This window comes from Solanum tuberosum, unplaced genomic scaffold (genome assembly GCF_000226075.1).
Source record: "Solanum tuberosum cultivar DM 1-3 516 R44 unplaced genomic scaffold, SolTub_3.0 scf00277, whole genome shotgun sequence".
NCBI lineage: Eukaryota > Viridiplantae > Streptophyta > Magnoliopsida > Solanales > Solanaceae > Solanum > Solanum tuberosum.
The window spans coordinates 30,010-46,163 of record NW_006239197.1 but is presented as its reverse complement, the minus strand read 5'-3'; the positions used below and the strand labels follow the sequence as shown (position 1 = coordinate 46,163).

General features: G+C 33.9%; 4 protein-coding genes across 5 annotated transcripts; 3 read left to right on the top strand and 1 right to left on the bottom strand.

The window, feature by feature from the left end:
* The first annotated feature begins 5,609 nt into the window (after nt 1-5,609).
* Nucleotides 5,610-10,598, top strand: LOC102587199 (TMV resistance protein N-like). 2 transcript variants are annotated; one of them, XM_015313976.1, is made up of 6 exons: nt 5,610-6,276; nt 6,368-7,475; nt 7,555-7,965; nt 8,054-8,980; nt 9,071-9,743; nt 9,857-10,598. In XM_015313976.1, exons 1-6 carry the CDS (start codon nt 5,792-5,794, stop codon nt 9,961-9,963), a joined length of 3,711 nt encoding a protein of 1,236 aa, XP_015169462.1. In that variant the 5' UTR covers nt 5,610-5,791; the 3' UTR covers nt 9,964-10,598. The 2 variants fall into 2 exon arrangements, with proteins under 2 accessions (XP_015169462.1, XP_006358466.1); XM_006358404.2 differs by having other exon boundaries at nt 9,071-9,749.
* A 162-nt stretch (nt 10,599-10,760) lies between these two features.
* On the top strand, nt 10,761-11,905 carry LOC102586861 (uncharacterized). The gene has a single exon (XM_006358403.2). It carries the CDS (start codon nt 10,844-10,846, stop codon nt 11,693-11,695), a length of 852 nt encoding a protein of 283 aa, XP_006358465.1. The 5' UTR covers nt 10,761-10,843; the 3' UTR covers nt 11,696-11,905.
* A 628-nt stretch (nt 11,906-12,533) lies between these two features.
* LOC102586528 (putative germin-like protein 2-1) lies at nt 12,534-13,532 on the bottom strand. Its single transcript, XM_006358402.2, has 2 exons — nt 13,349-13,532; nt 12,534-13,243 (listed from the first exon to the last, which is right to left on the bottom strand). Exons 1-2 carry the CDS (start codon nt 13,476-13,478, stop codon nt 12,681-12,683), a joined length of 693 nt encoding a protein of 230 aa, XP_006358464.1. The 5' UTR covers nt 13,479-13,532; the 3' UTR covers nt 12,534-12,680.
* Nucleotides 13,533-14,158: 626 nt separating this feature from the next.
* LOC102586196 (germin-like protein subfamily 1 member 20) lies at nt 14,159-15,107 on the top strand. The gene is made up of 2 exons (XM_006358401.2): nt 14,159-14,330; nt 14,378-15,107. The coding sequence occupies exons 1-2, from the start codon at nt 14,207-14,209 to the stop codon at nt 14,938-14,940; spliced, it is 687 nt and encodes a 228-aa protein (XP_006358463.1). The 5' UTR covers nt 14,159-14,206; the 3' UTR covers nt 14,941-15,107.
* The last annotated feature ends 1,047 nt before the right edge of the window (nt 15,108-16,154 follow it).

Here is a 16,154-nt window from a genome sequence, read left to right as displayed (position 1 = left end):
TATTAACTTTAATGTTGCCTTAATGTTGTATGTTGTCTTAATTTTATTCCTACATATTATAGCTAGGACTACCAAGTAATAGGATATTACATACAAGTTCTGGACAGCCTATCAGTTCTGCTAATGTTACTGGGGACCTTGGTTTCAAACCAAGAACTGGTGTAAGGTGGAAGGGGAAAAAAGCAATGACATCAAATCAACTTGAAGTGATGAGGGATGAGATGAGAGTGAACAAAAGACAGAAAAAGGCTTCTTCACAATCCTAGGAACAATGGAAGTAGTTAAAACATTTTGATAGTTTTTTGAGATCAAAGTTGATGTAATCTTATTTATCATGTTAGTGGGCAAGTTATTTACCATATTTGTATGTTTTGAAGTTGTTATCAACTAATGTATGCTACATTTGCTTGTTTTAATCCAATTGTGCTTTTTATTGTACTTTGTATCCAATTGTGTTTTGTATATGCATTTTACATTAATCATAAACACTTACGAAGTAGTAACATACACAATAACCGTTCATAGAAACAAGGATATTGCATCCAACACAAAATCAAGTTCATTGACTTTAACCATACATACTAGCAAACATAAACACTTTGAAACTTACATCAACCAAAAGAAATCTTCAACTAGCTATTTTGATTCAAACAACAACCTATGATAACATAAGGAAATCTTTCAACTACCTATTATGATCCAAACAACAACATCAACTACCTATTTTGATCCAAACAGCAACATACATGATTAAGAGACACACCATGAACATTCTATTAAGGCTAAAGTAGCTACTCCATTTCTTCTTCACCTCAATCAATTTGTCTACCTCTTCACAGTCTGAAAACACTCCATCCATCTCTTTCAAACTAGATTGTTCTTCCAACTGGGTAAAGACAGATTGAGCTTCCATCTCCGTAATTTGTCTATCATTGAAACCATTGATTTCTTCCACCTTCTTCATTTTCTTTTCATTTGCAACTAATAGTTCATTCATGTCCTTCATTTTCTTCACCAATTTATGAATGCCGAACTTAGAGCGTTCATTAATCACATCATCCCTCCATCGAAAATATTTACACTTTCGTGATCCATAGTATGGGCAAGACCAAAATCTTCTACCCGGATTATTATCAAACCAAGAAGTTTTCAAAGTGAGCAACAAATCATGAAAGCATCACACTTCCTCGTCAACTTTGGATCATCTTTATCAAAACAAATGCTATTCAAATCCAATTTTACGTCTTCCATGGATAACCCTAACAAAAAAAAATTAGAAATCTGAAAAAAGAAATTAGAAGCACTAAATAACAATAGAGCAAATAAAATCAAGAAAGAAATCTGAAATTAAAGAAAATAATTTGCTTAATAGAAAGCTTACCTGGCCCTTCAATGGTGGTCTTTCGGGTCTGTATTACAGCGAAAGAGAAGAGTGTAAATTGAATTAGAATTATAGGTAAAAAGAAATAGATATAATTTAATCCCTGTATTGATACGTGGCATTTAATGATTGGCGTAAAAAAAATTATCTGGTGCCATACGCACCTATGCATCGTGTTTTCACTCACTTGACCAAATGGGCAAATATATATGTTTAAAATACGATATTAAATAGTAAAGGTATGTAATAGGTCCTCATGAAAGTTTAGTATCGCAACAGCAAATCCGACCAGAGTTGAGGTATTTTTCAGACCCTTATCCCCTCAAAAAATGTCTAAAGTTTTATCTCTTTCATATTTCTAATTAAATTTTATTGGGAAAAGGCTCAAATATGCCATCGAACTTTCAGAAAAGGCTCATTTATGCCATCCGTTAAAAGTTTGGCTCATCTATGCCATTACCGTTTAAGAAAAGGCTCATTCATGCCATTATTTTTTAACGGTGGTTTTGCAAAACTATTCTAACCTAGAAAATGACAACAAATTGGCAATACATATTATGCAGTTAATATTACACAGTTTATCTATTATTAAATGCAGCTAGATTTGGAAAAACCAAGGTAAGAAGAGGTTACTCCCTCCATCCCAAAATATTTGTCACGTTTGTTTCTCCACAATTAAACTATATGAACTTTTAACAATTACCATGTATTTTTTCACTATATTGATATGAGAAGAATTGCAACTTATACTATTTTTCATATACTTTTCAAATAACTAAATTTTAATTTTAAAATATTAAATTAGTTCAGTCACCTTAACTCCGAAGATTAATCAACCTAACTGACATAGGTTCCTACCATATGTGCAAGATTTTAATGTCAACCTTATGAAAAACAATGGATTAAATTTTCAAAAAATGAAAATAAAATTATGACTACTTTTCAACTGATATATAAACTATATTCTAGAATACTTATATTGGGAAAATTTATCTTATTTGGTTACTTTCTTCTTTCCGTGATTAAGACCTTAGAGAATCAACATGTATAAGCTAATACTGTTTCAACACTAAACATATTTATCTTTTTAAGGTAGATTAGGGACTCTTATCTAAATCACATACTTATCCTTATATTGACATTTATAGAAAGAAAAAAAAACTCCTTAGAAACAGCAAGAAATAAAATACGAGTAATAACAACTAATTAAGGTATAATCCAACTAGTTTAACTGAAAATCAATTATTGTTATAACTAGATAATTTATAATCACATAAATATTCAAAACTTGTTTTAGATTATAAATTTTAAAAACCATCATTACAGTCAAACACAATCATAGAAGACATGACTACTATTACTTTGAGTGCAAGATTTTTCTTTTGACTTTTGTTTTTACATTCTGCCTAAAAGCCATTTAGATTTGGATTTTAGGATCAAAATTCAAAAAAGTACTCTCTTCTGAGTCTTGCTATTTATCCTCAATGGACTGGCACCCAATAGTCCTTTGTGTCACAAATTTCTATGTTTGTTAGAATTTTTATGATTTTCACATTATCTAGTATCGTGTGGCTTATATTTAACGGATAACGAATCTCATTTACTTGTTTATAGTTTGAATTACCTAGGTAAAAAAAAATTGGACTCCGCCAGAATGTTTTTGGTAAATATTTTTGGATTTTAGACTTCAAAGTCTAAAGGACAATTATTAGTGAATCTGATTCTGATAATAGTATTTTCCTTTTCAATATTGGCATATTATTATTCCGACTCCATGTGAAGAAGTAAATTCTTGAAATCCCATTGTTTGAAATAACAAGTCGAAATCCCCTTTTTTTCCTTTTATAATAACTTACGCGGACATGCACTAATTCGATAGAGTGTCTTCCATCCGCACAAATATCAAATAATTTGTTCATCAAAATATTATGATTCTAAAACTACTTCCATTAACCACACTAGATCAGACCCTTGATTACAAGTCGATATCCTCTTTAAGCATTACGTTTTAGCCAATCATTATTTACCACTTAAAAGGTAAAGATCGAGCTTTAATTCCTACTATGATTGATGCAGAGTAAATAACCAAAACACACTATATATTCACTATGAATTAACTCATGTAAAAGTTGGATATGGTACCCTTGATAGTAAATAAAATTGGGAAAAGGCTCAAATATGCCATCGAACTTTCAGAAAAGGCTCATTTATGTCATCCGTTAAAAGTTTGGCTCATCTATGCCATTACCGTTTAAGAAAAGGCTCATTCATGCCATTATTTTTTAACGGTGGTTTTGCAAAACCATTTTTTACACGTGGCCAATTATAATTCGGCCACATCATTATTTTTTTCAGAATTTTGATTTTTTATTATTAAAAAAATAATGACGTGGCCGAATTATAATTGGCCACGTGTAAAAAATGGTTTTGCAAAACCACCGTTAAAAAATAATGGCATGAATGAGCCTTTTCTTAAACGGTAATGGCATAGATGAGCCAAACTTTTAACGGATGACATAAATGAGCCTTTTCTGAAAGTTCGATGGCATATTTGAGCCTTTTCCCAATTTTATTTACTATCAAGGGTACCATATCCAACTTTTACATGAGTTAATTCATAGTGAATATATAGTGTGTTTTGGTTATTTACTCTGCATCAATCATAGTAGGAATTAAAGCTCGATCTTTACCTTTTAAGTGGTAAATAATGATTGGCTAAAACGTAATGCTTAAAGAGGATATCGACTTGTAATCAAGGGTCTGATCTAGTGTGGTTAATGGAAGTAGTTTTAGAATCATAATATTTTGATGAACAAATTATTTGATATTTGTGCGGATGGAAGACACTCTATCGAATTAGTGCATGTCCGCGTAAGTTATTATAAAAGGAAAAAAAGGGGATTTCGACTTGTTATTTCAAACAATGGGATTTCAAGAATTTACTTCTTCACATGGAGTCGGAATAATAATATGCCAATATTGAAAAGGAAAATACTATTATCAGAATCAGATTCACTAATAATTGTCCTTTAGACTTTGAAGTCTAAAATCCAAAAATATTTACCAAAAACATTCTGGCGGAGTCCAATTTTTTTTTACCTAGGTAATTCAAACTATAAACAAGTAAATGAGATTCGTTATCCGTTAAATATAAGCCACACGATACTAGATAATGTGAAAATCATAAAAATTCTAACAAACATAGAAATTTGTGACACAAAGGACTATTGGGTGCCAGTCCATTGAGGATAAATAGCAAGACTCAGAAGAGAGTACTTTTTTGAATTTTGATCCTAAAATCCAAATCTAAATGGCTTTTAGGCAGAATGTAAAAACAAAAGTCAAAAGAAAAATCTTGCACTCAAAGTAATAGTAGTCATGTCTTCTATGATTGTGTTTGACTGTAATGATGGTTTTTAAAATTTATAATCTAAAACAAGTTTTGAATATTTATGTGATTATAAATTATCTAGTTATAACAATAATTGATTTTCAGTTAAACTAGTTGGATTATACCTTAATTAGTTGTTATTACTCGTATTTTATTTCTTGCTGTTTCTAAGGAGTTTTTTTTTCTTTCTATAAATGTCAATATAAGGATAAGTATGTGATTTAGATAAGAGTCCCTAATCTACCTTAAAAAGATAAATATGTTTAGTGTTGAAACAGTATTAGCTTATACATGTTGATTCTCTAAGGTCTTAATCACGGAAAGAAGAAAGTAACCAAATAAGATAAATTTTCCCAATATAAGTATTCTAGAATATAGTTTATATATCAGTTGAAAAGTAGTCATAATTTTATTTTCATTTTTTGAAAATTTAATCCATTGTTTTTCATAAGGTTGACATTAAAATCTTGCACATATGGTAGGAACCTATGTCAGTTAGGTTGATTAATCTTCGGAGTTAAGGTGACTGAACTAATTTAATATTTTAAAATTAAAATTTAGTTATTTGAAAAGTATATGAAAAATAGTATAAGTTGCAATTCTTCTCATATCAATATAGTGAAAAAATACATGGTAATTGTTAAAAGTTCATATAGTTTAATTGTGGAGAAACAAACGTGACAAATATTTTGGGATGGAGGGAGTAACCTCTTCTTACCTTGGTTTTTCCAAATCTAGCTGCATTTAATAATAGATAAACTGTGTAATATTAACTGCATAATATGTATTGCCAATTTGTTGTCATTTTCTAGGTTAGTTAGTGATATGTATACCTTAGGTTATGTAAATTTTTTAGAATATATGTGTTTTCTGTTGATTTGACATGTGAAAACAATGCATGTACCTTCTTAGACTGCTTGCAGATGCAAAATCACCTAATTTATCTCTTCAAGGCTTCTAAAGAATTGCTACTCAAAGAACAATCTTTTATCTGTGATTGATCAAAACAAAAACAAAAAATGTCTCAGTTTGCTTTTCATGCATTTCTGAGTTTGGCAACAAAAACAGGCAAGTCTTTTGGAAATCATCTTCATTCAGCTTTATCAAATGCTGGTATTCGCGCATTCAGTGTTGATGAACTTGATATAGATGAAAAAGGGTGCAAAGAATTGCAGAAAACAATTCAAGAATCAAGAATTCTCATTGTTGTTTTGTCAAAAGACTATACCTCTTCAGAGAGGTGCCTTGATGAACTTGTGTTTATACTTGAGAGCAAGAAACTTTTTGGACGTTTCGTTTTACCTGTGTTTTATGATGTGGATCCATCAGAAGTCAGGAAACAAAAAGGAAGTTTTGAACAAGATTTTTTAATGTATGAACAGAGATATAGATCCGGGACCGAGGAAAGGAGACTGGAATGGTTGCAGAAGGTGAAGGAATGGAAGGCTTCTCTAACAGAAGTTGCTGATTTGGGAGGAATGGTCTTACAGAATCAATCTGATGGGTAAGCTCTTACTAGAATTACAAATTGTTTCATTCCCTTTTCTAAGATGATCTTTCATGTGACTGAAAATGGAACTCATTGTAATTTTCAGGTGTGAGTCAAGGTTTATTCAGGAGATTGTGAAGGTGGTTGCAGGAAGACTAAATCGTGCAGTTTTGAGTGTAGCTCTCCACCCCGTTGGAATAGATTCTCGAGTTAAAGACATAAATCTCTGGTTGCAGGATGGATCAACTAGTGTTGATATTATGGCTATATATGGTATGGGGGGGCTAGGTAAATCTACCCTTGCCAAGACTGCTTATAATCTTAACTTTGACAAATTTGATGGCAGCAGCTTTCTTGCTGATGTGAATAAAACTTCAGAAAGATATGATGGTCTGGTAAGTCTACAAAGACAACTTCTTTCAAATGTTCTAGGGAAGAAGGTTGAAAAGATATACAATGTTGATGAAGGAGTCATCAAGATTCAAGAGGCCATCCATTGCAGAAGAATTCTTCTTGTTCTCGATGATGTGGATGATCGAGATCAGCTAAATGCGGTTCTTGGGATGCGAGAATGGTTTTATCCAGGTAGTAAAATAATCATAACAACCAGAAATCAGCACCTGTTTGATGCTAGTGAGGTCTGCAGTTGTAAGATGTATAAGGTCATGCCATTGAATGCTCAAGAATCGATTCGACTCTTCAGCTGGCATGCTTTTGGAAAAGAAAAACCTTCCGAAGATCATGAGGACCTTTCAGAAAAGGTGATACTTCATTGTAAAGGAACTCCTTTGGCTCTCAAAGTTTTAGGTTCTTCTCTTTGTGACAGAAGTATAGAGGTGTGGGAGAGTGCATTAAGGAAGTTAAAGGCAATCCCTGACAATAAGATCTTGGAAAAACTTAGAATCAGCTACGATTTGCTGCCAGATGATGATGATGTACAGAAAATATTCCTTGATATTGTCTGTTTCTTTGTGGGAAAGGATAGAGACTATGCAGTTACTATACTCGATGGATGTGGTTTTTTCTCAGTAGTAGGAATTCAGATTCTTTCAGATAGATGTCTGATAGAAATGGACAAGGATAAGCTGAAAATGCATTCATTGATTCAAGATATGGGAAGAGAAATTATCCGCCTAGAATCCCCTTGGGAGCCTCAGAAAAGAAGCAGAGTTTGGCGATACAGAGATTCCTTCAATATATTGAGTACAAAAACTGTAAGAAATCTTACTCTTTGGTATTGTATATGCATTATGATTGACTGTAATATATAAACAATTGTTGTTCTTCTATCAGGGAACTGAAAATATTGAAGGTCTGGTTCTTGACAAGGGAATGTCCAACAAATTGTCCAAAGCAGTCAAATCTGTCAGATCGTATTTCTTCAGTGAAGATGCTGGTCCGATAGGTCATGGCTATCCAAGAAAACGCCGCAAGCATTTGGAGCATTTTGATGATGCCAGCACAGAAGGTTCAGACAGTATAGAATTTGAAGCTGATGCATTTTCCAGAATGCAGAGGCTGAGGATTCTCCAGCTTAGTTATGTAAGCTTAACTGGATTCTATAGTTTGTTTCCGAAAGGCCTAAGATTACTATGTTGGTCTGGATTTCATATGAAGATCATCCCTGAGTATCTCCCTATAGAGAGCCTGGTTGCCCTTGAAATGAAAAAAAGTTATTTGGAAAAAGCCTGGGAGGGAATTAAGGTATGCTATAAATGTGTTTCCTTTCGATCTACTGCAGGAAAATGACTTTTGAATCAGACTTAACTTTACCTCTTACTTCATGTTGCAGATTCTTAGATCATTAAAGATCCTCAACCTTAGTCATTCCCATTTTCTAAAAAGAACTCCTGATTTTTCTGGACTTCCCCATCTGAAAACATTGATCCTGAAAGACTGCATTAAGTTGGTCAAGATTCATGAATCAATTGGATGCCTTGACGGACTTGTCTATCTGAACTTGAGAGACTGCAAGAATCTAAGGAAACTCCCTGGAAGCCTTTGTAAGCTCAAATCCTTAGAAAAACTTATTATCTCTGGCTGTTCTAGACTAGTTACGTCAGCAATAGAGCTAGGCAAGTTAGAATCATTGACAACCCTGCAGGCTGATGGAATGAATTTTGGACAGCTAGCCCCGGTGGGTGGTAACATGAATTCATGGAGTGCCCTCTGGAAAACTTGGTCATCAAAGTTGAGAAGATCCCCAGGCTCTAACCAGTTTTCGTTCTCTTCTTTATCAAGTTCGCTCGTCAGCTTAAGTCTTTCTAGTTGCAACTTAACAGACGATGCTCTATCCTTCGGCCTCAGCAACCTTCCCTCATTATGCTTCTTGAATCTAAGTGAAAACTTGATTTATAACCTGCCTCAGAGTATCAAAAATCTTGGTAAGCTCCAAGACCTTTGGTTAGATGGATGTCAAAGCCTCCTATCTCTGCCAGAGCTTCCGTCAAGCCTTGTTAAGCTAAAGGCAGTTAGATGCTCATCACTGGAAACAGTCACAAATCTACCAAACCTAATGACAACTCTCTTTTTAGATGTCATGGAAAGTGAGAGCTTAACTGAGATTTCAGGAATTTTCAAGCTAAAGCCCATTGATAATTTTGAAGTGGAAATATTGAATGCTCTACGCCTTCTTCTCAACCTAGATAACACATTCGATACAGTGGTGGAAATATTTAATAGGTTCACCAAAACAAAAAGGATGTATTCAGTACAGCAGGTAAGTTTTGTTTCTTACTGTAAACTTTCTCCTCAACCTGTTGAGCAAATCCAATGTTAAGTACCTTTTCTTTTTCCTTTTTGGCATCAGGGACTCTATGAATTTGGAATCTTCAGTACTTATTTTCCAGGAAATGAGGTTCCAAGCTGGTTCAGCAACAAAAGTGAACAGAGATTGTTGACATTGTATGTGGATTCACTTCCTAATATCAAGATAACAGGACTGCTTATTTGCATCGTCTATGCACGTTCTAGTCCTCGTATATTTAGCTATTTTAGTAAATTCGTGGGATCTCATACAATTGACATCAAAGTCCAAAACATAACACAGGGTCTTAAGTGGATTTATGCCCCATCATTCATTGGCATTCCAGGAGAGAACAACAAGTTGACATTTTTATGCCACTGGAAGTTTGGCAAGTATTTACAAACAGGTGATCAGATTAATGTTTCATTGCCTTGTTGGGGTAAAACTTTTAAGATGAAAGAGTTTGGAGCTACACTTGCTTATAACAATCCAGATTTAGACCAGTCCTCAGCATCTACTAGTGAAACAAGAGTGCTTGCAACGCGACATACTCCACTTAGTGATTATCAATCTGAAGAAAGTGTCATGGAAGGCTTCATGCCTTTATATCAGTTGGCGGTTCATCATTACTATCTTTCTCACCCTGAGTACTATGTCATGCGTGACAATGCAGATTTTGTTGTGAGGGCAATCTTGAACGAGAAATTGTTCGAGGATTATGATGTGCAGACTGCAGGTTCAGGTATGTGCTTCTTATATATCTTGCATATCAAAAACTTTATCATGACATATACTCATTTGTGTACTATTGGATGATCATGTATTATATATGGTCTATTGATGGAGCAGGGGCAGAAGAAGAGGATGATGATGATAGCATCTTCGATTATGATGAGGATGAAGACGAAGAGGCTGCACTAGCAGAGCTCGAGGAGCTGTTGGAAAGATCTTGGTGAAGGAAATGAAACAATGGTGCAGCAGTTTTAACCTAAGTTGCTCGGACTCTCCAAATATGTTGTCGCACTCGTGTCGGATCCTTTAGAAATACACTATTTTTGGAGGATCCGATACGCACCCGTCGATATTTTTGAAGAGTCCGTAACATAGATTTTAACACATTGACAGAGCTAAAACAATTTGTTATACTTGGAGGTGAATGATTTATAAACACATAGGTTCTTTTCCTTGGTCCCTTGATTATAGCTGCACAAATGGTATGTTGTTTTAGATCACAAATTTAAAAATTCTTTCTTCTTTATAAAATTTTGTGTTAAGTAAAATGATGTCACATTAATTGGCACGGGAAAGTAGTCCATCCATTCCAAAATAAGTAGTGGAGTAATGTTATTAACTTAGGCACAATCCTTACAAAAATTTGAAAACTACTTAGTTTTAGAAAGTAAGATGTAACTTTACTAACTTACCCTTAATAAGGCTAAAATTGAAATAACATCATTAATGCCTTCTGAAATACATAAAACATTCTTAAAATAAGGCTAAAATTGGAATAACATCATTAATGTCTTCCGGAATACATAAAACATTCTTAAAATGAAATGGTAAAAACATCACTTATTTTGTACTCCTATTCTACTTTATGTAGCAGACTTCATTTTTAGTTTTTTCCAAAAAAAAATATCATCTTACTATAATTAGAAATAATTTAGCTTTGATATCGTATCAAGTCAAATGACACCACATAAAATGGGACGGGGAGAGTAATAATTTCTTCTCAAACCCCAATAATCATTAGTCCCTTTGAATGCATCAGGAAAATAGTCTCTCTTATCCACTCAAAATTTGGATTGTTTGGCCTGCAGCCTCTCCCCTTGAGAGATGAATCTTGGTCCAGTCTCACAGTGCTCATTCAATGTCTCATCTTCTACAATTCCACGTTTTCAGATAACTTCTTTCCCCCCTTCTTCACAGTCCTTGTCGTTGAGGAGGACTATTACTCCTTTGGCAATCTCAGCAATTGGGTCCAGAAAAGTTATTCCAGCGCGAGACCGAGTCATAGATTTTGGAAAATACAAAGGTAAAATGCTGGGAACACTCCCATCCAAATACCTCAAATGGGTGACAAAGAATCTCCGAGCTCGCGACTTTGAAGAATGGGCTCAGCTAGCAGATCAAGTCCTCTCTGACCCTATCTATAAGGACCGAATTGAGTGGGAGTTCGCCCAAAATCTCCTTAACGGCGACGTTTCACCGGCAGGGACACAGACTGCCGTTTCCGAGTTGCTGGAAATCAGCACCAGATTCCGTTGGGACAATGACGATAAGTTGGGTTGGAGCAAAATTGATTTTGAGTTACTTGGGACCTCTAAAGGTGGTCGAATACCAAGGCTTTCCGATTCCTCCAATAATTCAATTAGGGTTGAAGATAAAAAGGGTACAGATGGAGTTGATAGTTATCAGGAGGATGGCGAAAAAGACAATAGGGAGAGAAGACGGGAAAGGGTAAAGTTACAGAGGAGACAGAATGAATCTGGCTCAACTAGTATTACACAAAGAAGAGCAAATTCTGATCATTTCAATCAGCCTAAATCAGATCCAATCCGCTCATTTGACACCACTAATTATAACACTAGTAGCGGTAGAACGAAAACTCCAAGTCGTTTTCCGGGTCGTGAATCCTTGTTGAAGAAAGCCTTGTCTCTGGGTACCAGCAAAAATATCTCAAATTAATTAATTTGTTGTACTTGGGAGGTGAAACACATTGTTTGTGTATCATTTTAGTGTAGGAGATAAGTTTTAACCTTAACCACAATAATCAACATTTGTTTCTATCATTAACTAGCAAGTGTTGTACGTGTATCTTGTGTCAATCAATACAAATGTTATATTGAAGACGAACAAAAGTTGTTTGAATTAATGTAAGATGCGTCCTTTCGTTGGTTAATACTTAATGCTAACCTTACTTTCTCAACATTGCAAGTACTCAACTTCGCCTTATTATGATAATTCCCGCTGCCACTTTGAGCAAAGATATTTGACCTACTGATTTGCAGAGTAGATTTCAAGCTTTCAGTTTTTCAACTTTCGATGAGCACATACAAGACAATATTCTAAATCATTAGGGAAACATCATATTTCCTTCAAGAATGAAAACACACTACATTTTATTTCATTAACCAATCTTTATTCAATACATCAATCAACCAGAAAGAAAATTGGTCCAAAAGACCAGATATTCAATCTTATTAGCAAATAATACTACTATATCTTCATAAAATGAATTAGAACATAATTAAATGGTATATATTTTTTCAAGAAACAAACATGAGTAGTTGATTTATACTTCTAGTTATTATCCCACCAAAACTGTTCTTGAAGATCATCAATCACTTTCTTGTCAACTTGGAATGCTTTAGCAAGGACATCGTCATTAATTGGTGGGTCTGAGCCAAATAGTGCGTTTGCAACAGTGATAACTCCTGCATTTTGGCTGCTCAGACCAGCGAATGCAATAGCAAGCATTATATTTCCTTCAAAAATGAAAATACACTGTATTTAATTTCATTAACCAATCTTTATTCAAATAACATCAATCAACCTGAATGAAAAAATCAGTCCCAGATACTATATCTTCATAACATGTAATTAGAACATCATTAATTGAATGGTATATATTTTTAAAGAAACAAACATGATCAGTTGTTGGTTTATACTTTTAGTTATTATCCCACCAAAATTGTTCTTGAAGATCATCAATGGCTTTCTTGTCAACTTGAAATGCTTTAGCGAGGACATCGTCATTAATTGGTGGATCTGAGCCAAATACTGCATTTGCAACAGTGATAACTCCTGCATTTTGACTGCTCAGACCAGCAAATGCAATGGCATTAGTCTTTCCCACATTAAGTTGAAAATGAATTAGACCCTCGGGAAAAACAAAGACATCACCAGAATTCAAAATCTTGGTGAATAATTTGTTCTTCATATTTGGTCCAGGGTTAGAAAGGACGAAACCAACATAGAGTCTTCCCTTGAGAACAACAAGAACCTCAGTTCCTCTAGGATGTGTATGAGGTGGATTGAGACCTCGTCGTGCAAAGTCAATACGAGCTAAAGAAATGCCTAGAGTGTTGAGCCCAGGTAAATTGTTGACATTGACAGCAGTAACAATTGATCCAAGTTGATTTGACGTATTTCCAGGCTTGTTTAGGCCTGATCTGAAGAAGTCATCAGCCGTGACAAGTTTTGGATACTTGCAAACTTTTCCATTCACGAAAACTGCATGAAAACAAATACATTAGAAACCAGAAAAAGAAAAGCAAGCACTTTGTATTCATTTAAAAACGCGAAGTTAGAACTTAAGTAGTAATTAATCTCAATTACCAGTTGTTTTAGAGTCATTAACAGCAACACAGAAATCCTGCAAGGGACTTGGGTCTGAGGCAGTGCTAGGTGAAGATGCCAAAGCCAATATGGCAATGGTTATAACAAGAAACTTCAGGGCCAAAGCCATAATTAACTAGATAATAATCTTCTAATTAATTGAAACGATGCTGCTTTAGTTTTATGTCTTGTAAGCTTGGAGAATGAAGGTGATAAACTTTGCATGAGAATGGTGGCTATTTATAGATGAAATTTCTTGAATGGGTCCTCAAGTTAAACTCCCCAAAATAAACAATGAATTAATTAAGGTAGCTTCTACCAAGTCTTTGATGATTAGTTTATAATAAACCCAAATCCTAAACCCTTCTTCAACAACTACAGAGACTAATTAATCCCCTGGGCCATTGGAAATGGTCAGTATTATGAAATAAGGAGTAACAAAGTCAAAATTGGAAAGTTATTAGAAAAGGTAAAACTTTCAATAGTACTTTACATGCTTTGATATGAAAAAATGTAAGATCAAAGTTTAAGGGATGGGAGATATTTTACCAATTCAACTTCCCTTTATTTAAACAAATTTCGATTACTGCGAATGTTCACAAAAAATTATATTCTAGTAAGATTTAGTCATTAATAGTTACGTTGTTGACGAAACTTCATGACATAATTGTTTAAATATTCACCATTGAAGACTTGGGTGATGCATGCAGAAGCCAAATCCACACTTTGTTTTGATCAAATTGTTATGTTATCTTATAAATAGACACTACACTCTGCTCATATTTCTCACAGATAAAACAGAGTACATAAATTAAATTGTCTCTAACATATATATACACAGAGTTTGAACTAATTGTTATGGCTCTCAAGTACTTTGTATTAACCATTGCAATATTGGCTGTGGTGACTTCAATAAGCCATGCATCTGATCCTAGTCCTTTACAAGACTTTTGTGTTGCTGTTGAGGATTCCAAGTCTGCTGGTAATTTTGATACTTCTTGCTGCTTTTCTTGTGATTTCTGTGTACAGTTTTCGTGAATGGGAAATTTTGCAAGGATCCAAAGGATGTTACTGCAGATGACTTCTTTAGACCAGGGTTAAATGTACCTGGAAATACTTCAAATCAACTTGGATCTGTTGTGATTGCTGTGAATGTAAACAACTTGCCTGGACTCAACACTTTAGGCATTTCTTTAGCTCGTATTGATTTTGCACCGTACGGTCTCAACCCACCTCATACTCACCCTCGAGGAACTGAAGTTCTTGTTGTCCTTGAGGGCACGCTCTACGTTGGATTTGTTCTTTCGAACCCTGGTCCAAATATGAAGAACAAACTCTTTACCAAGATTCTACATCCCGGAGATGTGTTCGTTTTTCCAATAGGTCTGATACATTTTCAGTTTAATGTGGGAAAGACTAAGGCCGTTGCATTTGCTGGACTCAGTAGCCAAAATCCAGTAGTCATCACCATTGCAAATGCAATATTTGGCTCAGATCCACCTATCAATGATGATGTTCTTGCAAAAGCATTCCAAGTTGACAAGAAAGTTGTGGATTATCTCCAATCACAATTCTGGTGGGATAACAACTAAATTAGTATGCTGTTATCATTTGTGCTTATGTTTGGAATTTAGGAAATCATAAATAAATCTCATGATCCAGCATTGTGGACTGGTTTCATTGATCTTTGTATTGGATTTCTCATGGTTTGTTCTGGTTATAATTTATCGCGTGTTACAGTAATGTTCTCAAAACTATACACAAGCATCAAATTAAAACACATTATAGTATTTATTGAATTTGATCAAGTATTTACACATACTAGTTCTGGACACGTGCTTCACACGTGAGTCTCCTAAAAACATTAAATACGTAATACGATATAAGTTATGTCAAAATCACATTGTAATAAGTATCACAAACTATTCAACAAAAAATACAACTTGAAACAGATGAACTATCAACCTATTCAAATAACTCCTTTATTGTATGTCAAATGATTAGACATTCGATGAACAACACGACATAATCGGGTGATTACCATATTAAGTTACATTTTTATGTTATTAGGTCCAAACATGTGATATATTAGTATGAGAAAAATGAATATACAAAAATAATTAAGTGACTCTGATTTTATTGCAGAAGGAAATTTCTATATACATAATACTTTGTAGTTATCCTTTATTATTTCATCCACTGACGGGTGAGGATTAGGAATACTCTTGATGTTAATTTATATAAGAATTTAACATTTTTTTAAAATTACATAAGATTTTAATATAAATTCATCATTAATACTAATTGATAACCGAAGGAAATCAATAGGATTTGATTGAATCACATACAGCCTCTATTAATATTTATGTTATCCATCACACGAGAACTTGATCGTGCTTCGTTTGATCCTTAAAGTAATTGTTAAAGAATCAATATTTTCTCTTCGATTGATTATACATGCTCTCTATTGTTCGAATGTAACATTATCCCTTGATTTTTTAAAATTATATTATGGAAATTGTTTTGGACTGATGATTGAAAATGAAGCTTAACAAATTTAGCATCTATTATAGATTAAATAAGGGGTGGTCGATTCTTAATCAATAAGTCAAAATATATACTCTGATAATGTTTTTGTTTCATTTATATGGCACTGAATAAGCATTTCACAATATGTTTTGATGTCACTACGTGCTTTTTATTGGAACATCAATGAGGTTTAACCTTTAAAATATAACATATATTTCAGTATATTTTTTTCTTTGAATATCGATGAGCTATGCTATGAAATAATATAATACTAAGT

What these genes read in the sequence shown, in the direction of transcription:
- LOC102587199 (XM_006358404.2), top strand. Translation starts at nt 5,792, where the DNA reads ATGTCTCAGTTTGCTTTTCATGCATTTCTGAGTTTGGCAACAAAAACA. An exon ending in TTACAGAATCAATCTGATGG is followed by an intron (nt 6,277 to 6,367) that starts GTAAGCTCTTAC and finishes TGTAATTTTCAG; the next exon opens with GTGTGAGTCAAGGTTTATTC. An exon ending in AAGCCTGGGAGGGAATTAAG is followed by an intron (nt 7,966 to 8,053) that starts GTATGCTATAAA and finishes TTCATGTTGCAG; the next exon opens with ATTCTTAGATCATTAAAGAT.
- LOC102586861 (XM_006358403.2), top strand. Translation starts at nt 10,844, where the DNA reads ATGAATCTTGGTCCAGTCTCACAGTGCTCATTCAATGTCTCATCTTCT.
- LOC102586528 (XM_006358402.2), bottom strand. Translation starts at nt 13,478, where the DNA reads ATGGCTTTGGCCCTGAAGTTTCTTGTTATAACCATTGCCATATTGGCT. An exon ending in TAATGACTCTAAAACAACTG is followed by an intron (nt 13,244 to 13,348) that starts GTAATTGAGATT and finishes GTTTTCATGCAG; the next exon opens with TTTTCGTGAATGGAAAAGTT.
- LOC102586196 (XM_006358401.2), top strand. Translation starts at nt 14,207, where the DNA reads ATGGCTCTCAAGTACTTTGTATTAACCATTGCAATATTGGCTGTGGTG. An exon ending in TGAGGATTCCAAGTCTGCTG is followed by an intron (nt 14,331 to 14,377) that starts GTAATTTTGATA and finishes TTCTGTGTACAG; the next exon opens with TTTTCGTGAATGGGAAATTT.